At 56.8% G+C, this 16,364-nt stretch overlaps 5 protein-coding genes across 5 annotated transcripts; 4 read left to right on the top strand and 1 right to left on the bottom strand.

The window, feature by feature from the left end:
• Positions 1-206: 206 nt before the first annotated feature.
• Positions 207-2,993, top strand: VTN31DRAFT_5984 (uncharacterized protein; the record flags this gene model as incomplete). The annotated part of the gene is made up of 3 exons (XM_069406543.1): positions 207-305; positions 372-1,173; positions 1,228-2,993. The coding sequence occupies 3 exons, from the start codon at positions 207-209 to the stop codon at positions 2,991-2,993; spliced, it is 2,667 nt and encodes an 888-aa protein (XP_069259066.1).
• Positions 2,994-3,363: 370 nt separating this feature from the next.
• Positions 3,364-4,620, top strand: VTN31DRAFT_5983 (uncharacterized protein; the record flags this gene model as incomplete). Its single annotated transcript, XM_069406542.1, has 2 exons — positions 3,364-3,385; positions 3,881-4,620. 2 exons carry the CDS (start codon positions 3,364-3,366, stop codon positions 4,618-4,620), a joined length of 762 nt encoding a protein of 253 aa, XP_069259065.1.
• A 317-nt stretch (positions 4,621-4,937) lies between these two features.
• On the bottom strand, positions 4,938-6,395 carry VTN31DRAFT_5982 (uncharacterized protein; the record flags this gene model as incomplete). The annotated part of the gene is made up of 1 exon (XM_069406541.1): positions 4,938-6,395. One exon carries the CDS (start codon positions 6,393-6,395, stop codon positions 4,938-4,940), a length of 1,458 nt encoding a protein of 485 aa, XP_069259064.1.
• Positions 6,396-7,936: 1,541 nt separating this feature from the next.
• Positions 7,937-9,359, top strand: VTN31DRAFT_5981 (uncharacterized protein; the record flags this gene model as incomplete). Its single annotated transcript, XM_069406540.1, has 3 exons — positions 7,937-8,246; positions 8,311-8,923; positions 8,981-9,359. The coding sequence occupies 3 exons, from the start codon at positions 7,937-7,939 to the stop codon at positions 9,357-9,359; spliced, it is 1,302 nt and encodes a 433-aa protein (XP_069259063.1).
• Positions 9,360-10,150: 791 nt separating this feature from the next.
• On the top strand, positions 10,151-16,196 carry VTN31DRAFT_5980 (uncharacterized protein; the record flags this gene model as incomplete). The annotated part of the gene is made up of 3 exons (XM_069406539.1): positions 10,151-10,608; positions 10,671-16,059; positions 16,134-16,196. The coding sequence occupies 3 exons, from the start codon at positions 10,151-10,153 to the stop codon at positions 16,194-16,196; spliced, it is 5,910 nt and encodes a 1,969-aa protein (XP_069259062.1).
• Between the last annotated feature and the right edge of the window lie 168 nt (positions 16,197-16,364).

The raw sequence follows: 16,364 nt of genomic DNA, 5'->3' as shown, positions 1-16,364 counted from the left end.
GCCTTCCTTTCCTGGATGAACTTCTGCGGCCGGGGCCTATATCTTGGGGGCTCTCCGTTGTCTCGCTGCTGTTTCTCTTCTTTCTTTCCATTCTTTCGAAACTCCCGTCTTTGTTCCCTCTTTTTTTCTTTTCTCCCTTGCCATATCTCCAGCGTCAACCACCATCTCTTCTGATCCTCAAAAGCACTTCCTACATCACCGTCACGATGACCTCCAAAATGGCACATCTTCTTGAGAATCTCAAGATTCTGGTGAGCTGGGATGGGCGGATGGAGCATGCCGCCAAAATCACCATCACCGTCGAGGTAGGTGCCGCGTCCTTTGTCCCAGTAGCCGCTTGGATTGTGGATGCTGAGTCGGGCGATCGCCAGGTGGTGAGCGAGCCCGGCAATGACCTTCATCTCTTGAACATGGAAAAGTCTCCCTTTCGATTCAAGAAAGCCGTCGTCGATCGTGTCAAGTTTCTGGCCCCCGACTCTGCCTCCGGGTCCGACACCGCGGCCGAGACAACAATGGGTAAGACGGCGAGCAAATCAATCTCGCTGGAGAAGTTATACGGCGGTTGGCTGCCCCCTTCTCCGCCCGTGCGTCTCTTTCCTTCCGAATCCGCGTCTTGCGATGTGGTCTTGCCCGAGGTGCCTCCGGATGCCTTCGAGTATGTAGGGGAACGTTCATCCGAGCGCCCAGATTGCCAGCGGAGTTTGTCCGGGCAGAGCACCCTTCTGAGCGAGACTCAAACTTCTGGAGACCTTGATTTGCAGCAAACTACTGCTCGGGAGAAGCCACAGGAAGCGACGGATTCGAGTTCAGACTCCCTTGCTGTGCGCCCTTTGATGGTGATCAAACGCACTGAGTCCAATCGCCGAAAACGGACTGCTCGCGATGCCGGCCTGAGCGACGAGGACTCCAACGCCGCGGCTGGTGAGATTCCAAGCGTTGACCAGCTCGATTCTACTCAGGTCTATCCAGATCCCCCTCATGAGCAGCCAGACGAGGAAGAACAAAAGCCAGCGTCCGTCGAACCTGTAGACGCTGCGTTTGCTGACCTTGACCTGGAAGGGCTCTTGGAGAGAAATTCCACAATGTCCGGGGAGAGCTCTCTCAATCAAACCAACGAAAAGAGGCACGAGGCAAGAGATCCAGACGGTGAGCCGCTTGCCTCTGGCTGTCTAGGTACAAAAGCTGGTTCTTTGATGTCGTGACCTCTAGCTAACCCTGCGGCGATAGATAACGACGACCCGTCGGACGGCCTCAATCCCGATTCCCCTCCAAGCCCGAGCCCGTCGTCTCAGGAGTTTGTACCATGGACCTCCACTTCAGATCGCACGGGAAACGCGCTTGGAAAGGTGTCGCAGAACGAAGGGGACGTCTCTGGCGAGAACAGTTTCTGCGAAGAGGACTTGGATGAAGTCTCCTTTCGGCAGGAGGGTAGAGAGCTTTATCTGAGTTTCTGTGAAGACGTCAAGCGCGCTTTGTACAAGATTACGATCATGGCATCCGTGGCATTGATTTCCGACGACGAAGGGTGGTTCTACTTGTCATTATTCGGGCTGTTCAATGACTCCGTGGGCACATCGGGCCGTTTGGTCTTTGACCTCCTGCCGGAGACGGGCATGGAGTTCCGGACCAATGGGCTCTACGATGAACAGATGACTGATAGCTGCTTCGAAGCGAGCTTTGTCCTGTCTACGTGGTCGCGGATCGCCCTTCGGCTCTGCAGTTGGAGTCGGTATATTCTTCGGTCGTTTGAGGTTGAGCAGCAGATTCGGCATGATGTATCTGTCATGAAAGCGCCCGATCCGGGCGGCGAACCGCTAGTGACCATCACGTACAACGCGCTGTTTACGGTGAAGCCATCGGACTTTTGCTTCGCCGCCGAACGTTGCTCGTTTACGATTTGCGTGGACGGGGGACCGCCGGGGGACTTTGTTTACGAGCTCCCCGAGAATCACGAGGAGTTGGACGTGATTGAATTGTCCAATCCGTTCACCAACCTGATCGACGCCTGCCGCGTCGAGATTGTGTGCTTGCCAAAGCAGCTAGGCACGTTTGTGCTCCGCTGGTCCGCCGAGTTTGAGGCGGGCATGCCATCTTTCTGGCAGCCACGGATCGTCCCGGCCTACGACTTTGAATCAGATGAGAGCGTCCATCTGCGCAGGGTACTTTCGGGGGCTGGAGACTTGAATTCGGAAGCCGGTAGCGAAAGCGATGGGCGCGACCACGAGTCTACTTTGGAGGACAGGGTGGTGGATCCCGAACAGTCAGAGGTTGACAAGGTCGGGTCGGAAGAGCAGAGCAAGGATAACACGTCGACATTGTCTTCGGAGATGGTGCTGGATCCGCCTGCCGAGGACTACTCCTATTTCCGATGGCTTCTTTTGCCCCTCGATGCCGTTGCGCGTTTTTTGGAGTTGCATATTCGCGCAATCGGAACCGTGTTCCGCCGAGCGACCGTCTCCCAGCTGGCGGTTCTGTCGGTAATCCTGATTGGCCTGTACATCAAGCTTGCCATGGGAGTTTACCAGCTGGTGGATTCGACGCACACTGCTGCGGTCAACAATGCTACTGACGCCACGGGGATCAAAATTGCTGAACCTCCCGTGCCTGTGTTCATGCGCGCGCACTCCATTCGCCTCGACGAGCTGTACGCGCGTCGGCTGTTGCGAGATCCGTATTTGGAGTACATTTGCGGTGGCTACGGGCCTCTACCACCCAAGCGCCTGGCCCGAGCTACTCGACAGTTGACGGCCAGGGCAACGGTTACGGCCAGCGATACGAGTACACGCGTGTCTGAAACGGACGGGCCGAGGGAATGTAACTGTGCGTCGTTTGAGGGAGCAAAGAAGCGGGAGTGCAGCGACCGTACATCATCCAAGGGGGGAGAGAAGTCGCAGGCAGGCAGCCGGCCGGACGTGTTTGCACCTGGGCGGTCGGTCCGCGACCGGGTGGATTACATTCTAGGCTGGGAGGGGCCATTGGAGCATGTGTCTTGACCTGTATGAGTATTTTTCTGGGCATGTTTTTATCTATGGAGTACGGAGTAATCGGAGCCATATTATACTCGATTATAGAGTAAAAATGGACATTATTTACTCCGTAGAGGTAGTACATTAATCGTAGTTCTGGGGATGACTAACCAAGCCTGTCAGAGTTGAGTTGTTGAGAGATAAGTACTTAACCTACTGTAATGATAAGCTTTGAGAATGCCAAGCCCATTCCCCGATCTGGAAAAGATTATGATCGCCGGTTGGGGCGGCTCGATTCTGCACTGCACATAAGTTAGTATTTAGGGCTGACTCAGTTCAATCCTTCTCTCTTGCAATCCAGTCGCGCAGAAAGAAGAAGGAAAATCCAAGATTCAACATGGCGGTCAATACTCCCACAGGTAGGCTGCTTTGTCCGTTTGTCAGTTCTCTCTGCCCTACACTCGCACGACCAAGCCCTATCAATGGCTCTGCTCCCCTCCGCCACAATCGAATAATTGGGAAACATGCACGGTGTTGGCAGGGGGCGCAGGCCTCTTCCTCTCCACTGTCGTCTAGACGGGGTGACTCGCGATGTCTGCCAAGAGGGGATGTGTCCTTGAGTTCGTTTGACAGGAATGCTTGGCCTGGGGTGTTGTGTGTATCAATCCCAAGTGTTGAGAAGCGGAGGGGATGGCAGTGGGGGGATATATATGAGATTCTGGAGTTTGGAGAGAGGTTATTTCGTTATCTATTTGCGAGTTTGATGAGCACAATGTACCTGCCATTGCTGCCTCTGTCTTCTTCTTCTTCTCTCCCCTTGGTCTATTCCTGCTCTCCCACTCATGCCGTCACCACACCCCGGAGTTGCGCATCCTCTGCTAACTCCTCCACCTTTCTGACCACGGGATCGGCAGAACCAGAACCTGCATCCCTACAACAACAACAACAACCACCACCACCACCACCACAACCTCAACCCCGACGACCCGCAACAAACACCACGCAGGACCATGACAAACTCGCCACCGGCCTCCACCACAACAAATCGTCGTGGGCCGCCCGCTACCGCGAACACTACTCCGCCCTGGCCACGGGTCAATCCCCGGAAATCCTCTGGATCGGCTGCTCGGATTCCCGGTGCCCGGAGACGGCCATCCTGGGCCTGCAGCCAGGCGACGTCTTTGTGCACCGCAACATCGCCAACATGATCCATTACAGCGACCTGAATTCCGCCTGCGTGATCGAGTACGCCGTGGTGCATTTGAAAGTCAAGCATATCGTGGTCTGTGGGCATACCGCGTGCGGCGGGGTGCGCGCCGCGTTGGGAAATACCGCGCTGGGGATCCTCGATGCTTGGCTGTTGCCGTTGCGGAGGCTCCGGCAGCAGCATCTGAAGGAGTTGGAGGGGATGGGGGAGGAAGGGGAGAAAGTGACCCGGTTGGCCGAGTTGAATGTGCGGGAAGGGGTGGCCCGGCTCTTGGAGAATAGTGCCGTGATCGAGGCCATGGAGGCTAGGGGGTTGAAGGTGCATGGGTTGATTTACGATGTGGCCAGTGGGGTGTTGAGGACGTTGGAGTCGGATGGGGGGGATGAGGAGGAGGAGCATGAGAGGATTAAGGCGAGGTTGACGGCGTTTAAGACGCAGAGGGCTTGATTTTTTTTTTCTTTTCTTTCGTTTGATTTATAGCGTGGATACCATGTGTGTGGGTTTATCTGTTGATTGCGAGATATACTGTACATTGTAGGTAGTTAGATCAGATACACGAAACGAAGATCAACTCCAGACTCCCAATCTATATACATGGATCAGAACAGATCAAGACCTTGAGAGAGAGGGGAGGCGGATGCGAATGCGCCAACCAAACCCAAACTCCGACTCCTCTCTTGAAAACGAAAACTGCCAAACTCACTCGCTATCATCAATCGTAACTCATAAAAAAAAGAGACAAAAACCAACAAATGGATCAAAGTTCAAGTTCGGTGCTTGCCAAACATCGCGCTTATCCGTCGCCAGCGAGATTTATTCCGTTTTGAAGACGATGGCAACGCCCGCGTGCCGTCGAGGTGGTGGTGGTGGTGATGGTGGGGATCTGTTGCGCTCTCCCGGGTCTCCGGCGGGGGTGACGACGGTGACATGGAGCGCGCCGTAATCGTCCCCGAGCGCGAGATGGGCGCGCTTGCTGGGGGTGGACTGGCCCCCGGGGAGGGCGCCGCGGTGGACTCGTCCCTGGGGAAGAGCATGGTCATGGACCGGCGCTGCTGCGGCCCCGTCGCCCCGTCGGGAGCATGCGTCTCGGGTTGCCAGAAGGTCTTGGACCAGCCCTCGGCCAGGGCAACCCAGACGCCCGTCATGACGATCAGGGTACGCTGATGCTCGTCCGTGGTGGCCAGTTGCCTGCCGCCGGCTTCTGCTTCCTCGGGGGCCCCGGAGTCCGACGGAATGGTGTACTGGTCAAAGACTTCGATGTTGCTCGACGTCAGCGATGCGAGGACCGGATGCCGCCGCGTGTTGGGGTTGATAACGCTGAACGTGAACCGCTTGGTCGTTGACCCTCGCTCTCCCGAGGTCGATCCCAGGCTGGACGAGGTTGATGCCCGTCGGTTCGCCTTGTCGCGCAGCACCCACCGCACCTTTTGCCGTTGGTCCCCCTGCGACACGAACTCGTACGAGCCGTTGGGTAATTGCCGGCCTTCCCACCTCCCGCCGGCATGGATGTAAATTTCCACCGGACGCCCGTTCTGCGGCTCGTCCTTGGCCGGCCGGCAGATGGTCGCCACCACCTCGCGATGGTCCGCGCGCGAGTCGTCCGACGAGATGCTGCGGTCGTCCTCCCCAAGCGCCGGCGGCTCGTACATGTCGCTCGTCACGACGAGCACATCGGTGGGGCCAAACCCCTTGACGGCCTCGAAGAGCCGCGGGAACTTGCGCGCCAGCCGCGGCACTGTGGCGGCCGGAAGCACGTCGTAGATGGGCACGGGCCGCGACGTCGGTCCGAATCGCTGCAGCTGGAACAGCAGCTGCGGCCGCAGCCGCAGGCGGCGATGGTGGAGCACGGGATGTGCGATCTGGTAGATGGTCTTGGGGCGGGAAGACCGCTTGGGCAGAGGGGGCCCCTGCTGCGCCATCTTTGCCTTGTTCTCATCCTCCTCCTCCACCTCGTCATCGCTGGATGAATAGATGCTGCCCTGGTTGGACGCAGCGGGCGGCACCGTCAGCGACGTCTGCTTCTGGACGCTGCTGTCCTTTGATGGCGCAGCCTCCGTCGCGGCGGGGGTGGAGGACGCGCAGAGATTGAACGGTGGAAAGGATGGTAGTCGCACCAAAGATCCCAGGACTGTCTGCGCGGGGGCATCGTTCGATTGGAGTTCCTGTCGATGTGCTGCGGCGTCCGCAGTATACCCCAGACTCAACAAGGATGTAGGTGACATTGAACGAGATTTTCCAACTATGCGTTCCAACGATACTTATACCATTGCGATTCGATTTGATTCGATCGAGTACAAATAACTATCATGAACGTTGGCGAGGATCTATTCTGCTGGCTGGGCCGGTCAGCAATCGGACTATTAATAGTTAACAACTTTTTTAAGTTTCTTGCGTTGGATGTCCATACATACACACCCCCCGTCGGCCTCGCTTGAATCGATGACGTACCAGAACGAATCGCCAAGCCGCGATTTCCTTTTCCTTGAGCTGACCGTGGAGGATGACGGCACAGTGACTGCGATGTGCTTAGTTATGATTATATAACCATGCCGGGGGGGCCTTATTCAGCGGAAGGTCCCAAAGGGAAGGCGCGAGGGCAAGGTTCGCAGCTGCCTGTTCTACACTGTACGGAGTAAGTACTTGTGTTTTTTTTAAGCTCGGACCGCTCTTGCCTCATGACACCTCCAAACTCCCTGGCCGGGCCCACCCCGGAGCATTGCGGACGATCGCACCTTCCTGATTTGCAGAGCTCGTGTGGATGGAGAAGGCAGGATCCACCCCAGACACCGACGGAGAGGAAAGAGCAGAGTGCCGATCCGAAGCCGACTGTGTCCATGAGGAGTACATACTGTACTCTGTAACATTTCATGTGAGTACGAGTACTCGTATGGAGGAGGTATTCGATACAGTTATGTACTGTTCATACCATACGGAGTATAGTACAATACGAACGAGTCAGTTTGGACGCCCAGCTGCCCAGTGGCCAAGCCCGAAGACGAGAGAGTAGAGACACTGGTGCGGCTCCAAAGCATAAAAAGCTTGGCGGTTACTGAGGACACCCTAGGTACAACACCTGTCATCGACACAACATATCAGCGGCGGACCGCACACGTTGCATGTCATGATGTCAAACACTCTGATAAACAGTCAATGACCGAAACAAGCCCGAATAGGCCGAGAGCTCATCGGCGCATTTCTCAGCCGTTTCGAATAGGTTAACTCGCAGACCAGCTTCTTCTCAGTCAGAGCCTCGTCAATTCGTAATGCTCGCAATGACTCTCCCACTAAACCCTCTCGGGATTAGCGCGGCTGATCTGCCTCGGTTTCGGATCCTCGGTCCCCTTGCCGGCCTTGGATGCTGCTCGGTCCGCTGCCGTTCCTATTGGCTGCAGACCCAGACGGCGCTAGACTGAAAAGGGCAGTTTTGTCGTAATTCGGTTCTTCAGCGGTCGGCCTTGGGAAAAGCTTGGATGGCTCGGGAAGATCAGTTGATCCGACCAGGTTCAAACGGAGCAATCGGACAGGACGGAAAGAGTTGAGGTTTCCATAACAGGACACTTTCGTACCCGTTTGAGAATTGATGCCGCCTTTTTGGACCGCCAAGCCAGCCGCTAAACTCAGTACGGAGTAGTCAATGGAAGACGCCAAGATCCGAATGCCGAAATGCGCTTCGGTTGAGACTACGGAGTACTCGTACTGTAAGTACTACGGAGAACACCAGCGCAAAAGCTCCTCTGCCAGTGAGGGTGAGCTCCCAATCATCATGGCTGCTGGCCCCGATGGCCCAATTTCGCGCTGGTCGCGGTCTTGTCAACTACAGCCAGCCCCCAGTCTGGCCTTGTTCTATGCCGCCTGGAAAGCTCTCCTGGCCCTCGTGGTCCTCGGCTGCCCGGCTCCTGGTTATGATACCTCAATCACCGTGCTGACCGGAACCCATGCGGCTCCGGCGATTTCCAAGTTCATCCGATGGGATTCCATCTACTTCCTGCAGGCGGCCCAGCGCGGTTACGTCTATGAGCAGGAATGGGCATTCTCCTATACGTACTCCTCTCTTGTGAGGTGGTTGGCTTCCGGTAGGGTTCCCGGCCTCTCTCGATGGGCATGGCATGGACTGATCAGCGCAATGGGGGAATGCAGCCGCCACCACGAAGGCACGCCATTTCGCAGCCATTGCCGTGACCGGCGTCGCCGTGTCCCACGTGAGCCATGCCCTTTCCGTGCTCATCCTGTGGTGGTTGTCGCGAACGGTGCTGGGTAGTGAGACCGCCTCGCAGCGCACGTGGTGTCTCGTTTCCGCTGCCTTGCATGTTATCTCCCCCGCCGGCGCCTTCCTGTCGGCTCCGTATAGTGAGCCGGTATTTGCCTGCGTCCACTTCCTCGGTTTGTCCCTCTATGCAATGGCTCTCCGGGCCGACCATGCCGGTCACTGGGCCCGTCGAGATGCCAGCTGGGTGGCTGCCGGCATCGCATTCGCGCTGGCCACCCTCATTCGTAGCAACGGCATCCTGAGCGGCTGTCTGTTCGCATACGATGCGATCGAGGCCGCAAGGGAGTTGCTCTCGCACGGCCTCTCTGTAGCACTCGTGCGCCGGATGCTCTTCATCGGGCTCGGGGGCGGCATCATCGCTCTGGCAATGTTTGGCGCGCAGTTCGCCGGCTATCTCTCGTATTGCACCGCGACCGACTCACCGCGTCCCTGGTGCCAGCAATTGGTTCCCAGCATCTACAATTGGGTGCAGTCGCACTACTGGTCCGTACGGCCATGTCGGGATTGAGATTGAGAGTTGTGATTGCTAACCCATAGCAGGAATGTCGGCTTCCTGAGGTACTGGACCCTGTCGAATCTGCCCCTGTTCCTGCTCGCGGCTCCCATGCTGGCTCTTCTCGCCGCCTCGTCCCTCTCCGCTTGGCAACACCGCTTGGGCACGAACCAGCCCGATCCCGTCCGTCGGGCACTGTTGACGCGCATCGCCATTCCGCAGGCTCTTCTCGCGTTCTTAGCTTTGACCACATACCACGTGCAGACCATCAACCGCATCTCCTCCGGCTACCCGCTCTGGTACTGGTATGTGGCCTCGCTGGGCATCGAGTTCAACAGCCGCATCTTCCCCCGCGTAGTTCAGGGCATGGCCATTTACGGTCTGGTTCAGGCGGCTCTCTTTGGATCCTTTCTTCCTCCCGCTTAGCCACTGTCCCTCTATTAATTAGCAAGTTACGTATCTACCGAAAGAATCAAATGTGGGAAATGTGGTGTTTGTTGCTTGCGTATCTGACATCTGCCTGCACCACGCTAAACCGGATCGGGTCAGCTCAGTTGACCCGGTCGCCTGGATCCTCCGCCCAGCCCTCTCTCCGATCAACAACATTGCTCCCAGCGCAACACTGCGTATAATTTCGCTGTCTTGCAGTGCAGTTCTGCCGGTTCCCTGTGTTTGGTGTGCTCGTCGGCTTTTCGTAAAAGCTCTGTCGAGTAAGCCGCCTCGACGCGGGTTCGTGACTCTGCCATTATGTCATCATCGAGCTTCGGCAAAATAACACCTCCAGGCTGACTCAACAAAAGCCAGAAACATCGCCTGTTCTTTTTCTTGCCCCCTTCGGCTCATGCTCTCCGTCGATTTCCGCGAGATTCATCGTCACCCGTGCCCAGGATTTCTTTAAATCCGTCTGCATTTCATTCCCGGAATCGGCTTCGCTAGTCGGACGCGTGTGTCCGCGGCACGTCGTGGAACGACGACAACTCTCGGATTCGACCTCCACGCCGATGCCCGTTCTATTAAGGCATCCATCGGAACAACTGGTGCTGGCTCATCGTCATCGCGGCTCGTGACTTGCTGTGCTGTGGTGCATGAGGCTGGCCACGGCCCCATCCCCGTCCCGCATTCTGTCCCTTGGCCCCTGGATGCATCTTGCGCCAGAGCTTGCTTTTCAACCTCCCATCGCCGACATTCCCGATTCTGCCCTTTGCATAGATTGAACCATGCATAACCAACCGCAGCGATTAACGTCGCACATCCTGACGTCGGATAACTTTCAGAATGGCGCCGATATCTCCCGAGCTACATCGCCCGGAGGCGAGCCTCCGGGCATCAACGGCGTCGATCCGGACGTCGTAAATAAAGTGCAAAAGGCTCGCGTTCGACCGCGGACCTATCCGTACTTTGAGTACCTGCCGTATGAAACCGAGCCGGACAGTGAGAGACAACAGAATCTCCAGGAAATCCTAAAATGCTTGTATATTGCCATCAAGGCGGGCGACTTCGTCCCCGGCGCGGTTCATTGGACCCGCGAGCTCCGGGGATGGCTGTCGCTCAAGTTCGATCCCTCGCGCGAGGATCGCATCAAACTGGTGAAGCTGTACTACGAGCTGTCCCTGGCTCCAGGGATCGATCCTAATGCCTCCGAGAGATTCGCCAGCATGTTCATGATGTTAACCAAGTACATACAGCCTTTTTTTTTTCCATAGTTGTGATTTGCGGTCCGTGCTGACTACTTTCCAGACGGAAGCACTACCTGCGACCGATAAAAGACTTGATCCTTGACTGGAGGCCGTTGTTTGAAGAGTTGAAGACTTTCGTATTACCCACGGAATCCGGGCTGGTGCACTCGACAAACTTGAAGCGCAACATCAAGACTTTGACAAAGATGTGCTCCTTTGCCCAGCTGTACTTTGATCCGTGTGCGCTTCCAGACATGCTAGAAGAGTTTCTTCCGCATTTCACCACATCCTTCGCGGAAGGTGCCTTTGTCGTCGTAGGGTTGCTGAACTTGCTTCTCCCCACGGCTCCGGCGCCGGAATTGAGGGAGGACCTCCGGCCCCAAACATACTTGCCCACTCTCTTCCATCTGTGGTCTCTGGTCAACCGGTCTAGGACGATGGACATGAATTTCCTGGACTTGCTCTCTCGATTCGCGCGAGATTCATTGCCCGCATCCTATATCCCGTTCTCGGAGTATGGCATCTTCACCAAAGAGCAGTCGTCCTTGGTGTTTACGGCCATTCTTCGTTTGCTGGAAATTCCGGTCGGCCAATCGACGTCTCCTTACAGTGCGTTGGTCGATATTTCCTCCGGTCTGGGCATCATGCTGGACCGTGACTCGCGCAAGCACCCCGTGGCTCATCACATTGCTCGCTGGATCGTCATGTCTCTGTCCCCCGCGTGTTTGGAGAAGGAGGATTCGATTCTCTCCCAGCTCGAGGGCTTGATCCAGGCGGTAGAGACGTTCTTCCACCCGTCCAATGCGGGCAACTGGACCAAGACTCTGGCGCAGTTGGTCTACTACCTGGCGGACTTCTTCGTCATGCGGTGGAACCGTGAACACAATGGCGAAATGGAAGTGCCGCCGGAGCGCCGGCTTAATGATGCCCTCAAAAAGCGCTTCGTGCTCTGCCTGCGGGATGTGATCTTTATGGGCATCTACGCGAAAAGCGGAACAGCGATGAACTTTTCACTCTCCACGCTGCAGAGCCTCGCCTATCTCGAGCCGCACCTCATCCTGCCCGGTGCCCTGCAAAGAATCTACCCGTCCATGCAGGGTCTCGTGGAAGTCCACCGCACAACCTCATCCCTCCGGTCCCTCCAGGTTCTGGCCCGGATCATGATCCGCACCAAAGGCTACCGCTGCCATATCACCACGCTGCTGGCGCTTGCCTTGCCAGGCATTGATCCGAACGACCTTGAAAAGTCCCTCCACGCACTTTCCTTTATCCAAGCCGTTTGCTACAACATCCCGCTCGAGGACCTGACCAAGGGTCGTGACGATGTCAACTGTAACATGCTCGCCATGCAATGGGTCTCTGGCGAGATGGAAAGAATGGAAGCCGAGGGCTCTAACGTCCAGTTGCATTACGACACCGATCTCAGCGACGAAGCCGAGGAGATGATCCTTCGGTCGTCAACCACCAACTTTGGAGAATTCTTGATGTCCTTCCTTGGCCGGGTCTTTACACTGCTGCAGAACCTGCCGGACGTGTCACGACTCCGGAGCGGTTCCCCCGAGGAAACCGTCGTCAACACTCTCCCCGCGACGCTGACGCCCTTGCTTGCTTCCCTGTCGCCAGAGCTGTACGACCTCGCCTTGCAGAAGATTGTCGATTTCGTCTCCAACCATGTCATTCATCAGGCACGAGATGCAATGGCATTCATCTGCAATGCCGTCTGCAAGGTCAACCCCAAGAAGGCTCTGAAGCGCTTCGTCCCGCTCTTGGTTCAGGCAATCCGCACCGAGATCGACGAGAACGGGGCGGCGTCCACCAGGACTACCGGCACGGAGGTTCTGCCGCGGGACCGGGCTCTCGTCTGGAACGTCAGCATGCTGAGCATGTGCGTCGTGCATGTCGGCGACGCCGTTCTGGACCACAAGCAAGAGCTCCTGGACATTGCCAACTATATGCAGGAGAAGTGTAAGGGAATCCCCACCATCCACGTGTCGAATTTCATCCATCACCTCCTCCTCAACCTCACCGTCACATACACCCTGGATAGCGCGCTCTTCGAGGAGGACGATGTCAAGGACGGGATCAAGATCGAACACTGGGGCTACCGTCCCGATCCCCGCAGGCTCAACATCAAGTGGCACGTACCAAACCGGGAAGAACTTGAATTCGCCGTGGAGCTTTTCAAGTCCCAAGCCGAGTCTGCCATTGACCAGCTTTTCGCCCTCACCGACGGCACGTCTAGTGTCAAGAGGGACGGAAGCGGCAAGGAATGGTCAGATGAAGTGAATCGGAGACTGGTCCTTCTCAGACTCGTGCTCTCGGGCATCTCTGTGCTGTTTGACCCAAAACAGGCGTCCAAGGCTGGTCAAAATCTTAACTTGGATGAGATTGACGGAGTGACTCGCCCTTCGGACTCTAGAGACGATCCGGACGCTATCTTGGATAGTTCCGATGAAGGAACAATCAAGCAAACGTTCACCTATCCGACCGGATATCCGCTGGATGAGTCCGATCCCCTGTATCATACTATCCATGCCATCAGGGAACGCGCCGGGGTGGTGCTGCACCGCGTGCATCGCTTCCTGACGGCAAACCAGGAGGACGATGTTCCGTGCTTCAATGCCCTGTATACGGCGTTCCGATCGTGGTTCATCGACGTTGGGTTCGAGCGGTCTGCCCATGTGTTGGATCGGGTGACGCGCCTCCTAGCCGCCGACATCCACCCGTACAAGGTCAGCGGCGTCCGCAAGGACTATCCGCGTCCGCTCCTCGTGCGTCGAGCGAACGTCTATCATCTCCAGCGGGCAAGGCATAATGCAGCGCCTCGCCCGAGATCAAAGCTCGATGAGATTCTCTTCCTAGACCTAGCCGAGTCGTGCGTCTCCCTGTACACCGATATCCGGCGGACTGCCCAGAGTGCTGGAGAGTCCGCTCTGAAAGCGGTCTGGGGTTCGCGGTTGCTAGTGGTCCCCCCGTTGCTGAAGGCCCTGCAAAAGGCAGTCAAGGAAAATGACCACGCCAGGATCAAGGGTGGGCTCTACTCCCTTTTGTATGGCAGTCTTGCCAAGACAGTCGGTCGACACTGGAAGTACACGCCGACTCTGATCAAGACGTTCATCGACGCCAACAACGTCGACAAGCCGTCTGTTCAGAAGTTGTGCTCTGGGGCGATCTTCCAGGTCATGGACTACGGACGGCCCATGGAGAGGCTCGCGGTGCTGGACCAAGATGTCGTCAACAGCATTGCACCGGATGAGGATCTGGAGGACCGCATAGAACAGAAGCGCAACGTCATCAATCAGAAGCGCGCCCACATCGAGAAGAAAAAGGCAGAGCTATCCAATGATCTGGTGGAGATTGCTCGGACATCGCACTGGAAGATTGCCAGCCGAGCGGCCACGATCGTTGTCAGCATGGGCCTGCGATTCGACTGCATTGCCAGCGAGAACCTGATCGATCTCGTGACGCTGGGTTCGATAGATGATCACCCGGGCCTTCGTGGCATGTATTCGCAAGCGCTCATTGCCTTGTTCACGATGATTGACGTGCGGGCGATTTGCAGTCACAGTTACGAGAACTACATTCTCGCCAAGCAGCACTTCCCGGCCCGAATCCAGGTTGCCGCCAAACGCGACGAGAAGGGATGGACGGAGGAGTTCCTGTCCGCCTTCTCCAAGCCCGAGGCCGAGTACTATGTCGACCACGACTTCCCCGGCTGGCTGGTCTGGCCGGAGAAGTTCCCAGCTTACAAGGCCAACATCAAGAGGGATATTGAATACGACGAGGTGGAGTGGAAAGTCCGGAGCCACATGGGCAGGCTCTTCACCCGGCAGTGGTTCGCCAAGTTCTTCGACTACCTGAAGCAGGAACCACGGGATGCCTCGTCGGACAAGTTCCGGATGCCCTGCGCGATGATGCTGCTGTATGTCTTTGAGCTCATGTTCCGGGACGAGCTCACGGCAGCGACGTTCGACGAGATCAAAGAGGAGATTGCGCGGGTGTTTGAAGATGGGAGCGATAAGCATCAGCATCGGGCGACGGCGGAAATCCTGGGAGCATTGATCGCGTCTGTCATGGATACTGACGTGGAAAAGAGGAAGCTGGTCTGGGAATACGCCTTCCCGATGGTCCGGAAGATCCTGAGCGATGGGTTGACGCCGGAGAACTCGGGCTACTGGACGACGTTCCTGCACATGGTGTTGCAATGTCGGGATCCGCGACGTGCCTGGCCGCTGGTTGACTGGCTGGCCAGTTTCCGGCTGGACATGTCGACGAATGCCGCGTTCAAGGAAAGCTCCAAAATCAACCTGTTGCACCAGTGCATCATCGACACTGGCTGGCATTTCCAGTTGGAGAAGCCGATCGTGGAGGACTTTTTGGCGCACCTGGACCACCCTTACAAGGGCGTGCGGGAGGCCATGGGCCACACGTTGGGCTCCATCTACCGGACTCGGTATCACGAGTCGCACCCGAACGTGGACAGCCTGGTGCAGACGCAAAAGGCACATTCGTCCATTGGGACGTTCCCGTACGCGCCATCGGAAGAGTTCTCGCAGCTGATCACGAGTACCTTTGAGAAGATCCGGCGGTGGCGGCAGGAGCGGACGCCGGGCCAGCAGTCGCCGTCGTCGTACACGTCCGGGAGCAAGACGGTGCTGTTATGGCTGGACTCGACGCTGTCATCACACGAGTGCACGCAGCTGGTGCCGTTCTTCGGCGACGTCTTCACGGAGGAGCTGTTGCACATGATGGACGTCAAGGAAGATCCCGAGCTGCAGTCCCTGGCGTACCACGTGTTCCGGCACTTGCCGAACATCCCGTACCCGGCGGAGGAGCAGTCGCCGTTCATCGAGACGCTGATCCGGATCGGGCAGACGTCGCCGTCGTGGCATCAGCGGTTGCGGGTGATGATCAACATCCAGATTGTGTACTTTCGACGTCTGTTCCTTCTGTCGGAGTCGGATCGCAACAAGCTCTTTGACTGCATCGCCAACATGCTGCAGGACCCGCAGCTCGAGGTGCGGGTCGGCGCATCGACGACGCTGTCCGGGATGATCCGCTGTTCGCCGGTGAAGCTGCGGGACGCGGTCGTCCAGAAGCTGCAGGAGCGGTTCACCAGGACGCTGGTCGAGAACCCGCTGCCGAAGCGGCCGCGACGGAAGAGCATTCTGGGCCGGACGGCCTCGTCGTCCGCGGCGTCGAGCCGCACGGGCACGCCCACGCCGGAGCACACGCGGCTCATCATCCTGCGGCACTCGGCGGTACTGGGCCTGGGTGCCCTGGTCCAAGCCTTCCCGTACGCCAGCCCGCCGCCGCACTGGATGCCCGATGCCCTGACGACGCTCAGCACCAAGGCCGCCAATGATCCGGGCGTCGTGGGGCAGAGCGTCAAGTCGATCATCAGTGAGTTTAAGAAGACGCGGCAGGATACGTGGCACATTGATCAAAAGGTACCTTTCATCCACATCTATATATATGTATATACTTTCGGCACGGTGTTGCTAACGGAATGTTTTGTACACAGGTGTTCACATCGGATCAATTAGAAGACCTAGCCGGAGTCCTTTGGAAGAGTTACTTTGCATGAACATGTAGGGTCCTGGGTTTTTGACATGTCATTACTTTTGTATATCTTTTTTTTTTCAATTTTGAATCCATTGGTTCGGGGGTTTCTGGTGGAATTCCTGTAATAATGCTATGCTTGGAGGAATGGGGAGGGGTGTCTATCCATGACCATTATAATAATATTTAGGTA

This window comes from Thermomyces dupontii (genome assembly GCF_041956625.1).
Source record: "Thermomyces dupontii strain NRRL 2155 unplaced genomic scaffold VTN31scaffold_6, whole genome shotgun sequence".
Classification (NCBI taxonomy): Eukaryota; Fungi; Ascomycota; class Eurotiomycetes; order Eurotiales; family Trichocomaceae; genus Thermomyces; species Thermomyces dupontii.
Note: the sequence above shows the minus strand (reverse complement) of the source record. Positions and strands in the feature narration are given on the sequence as shown.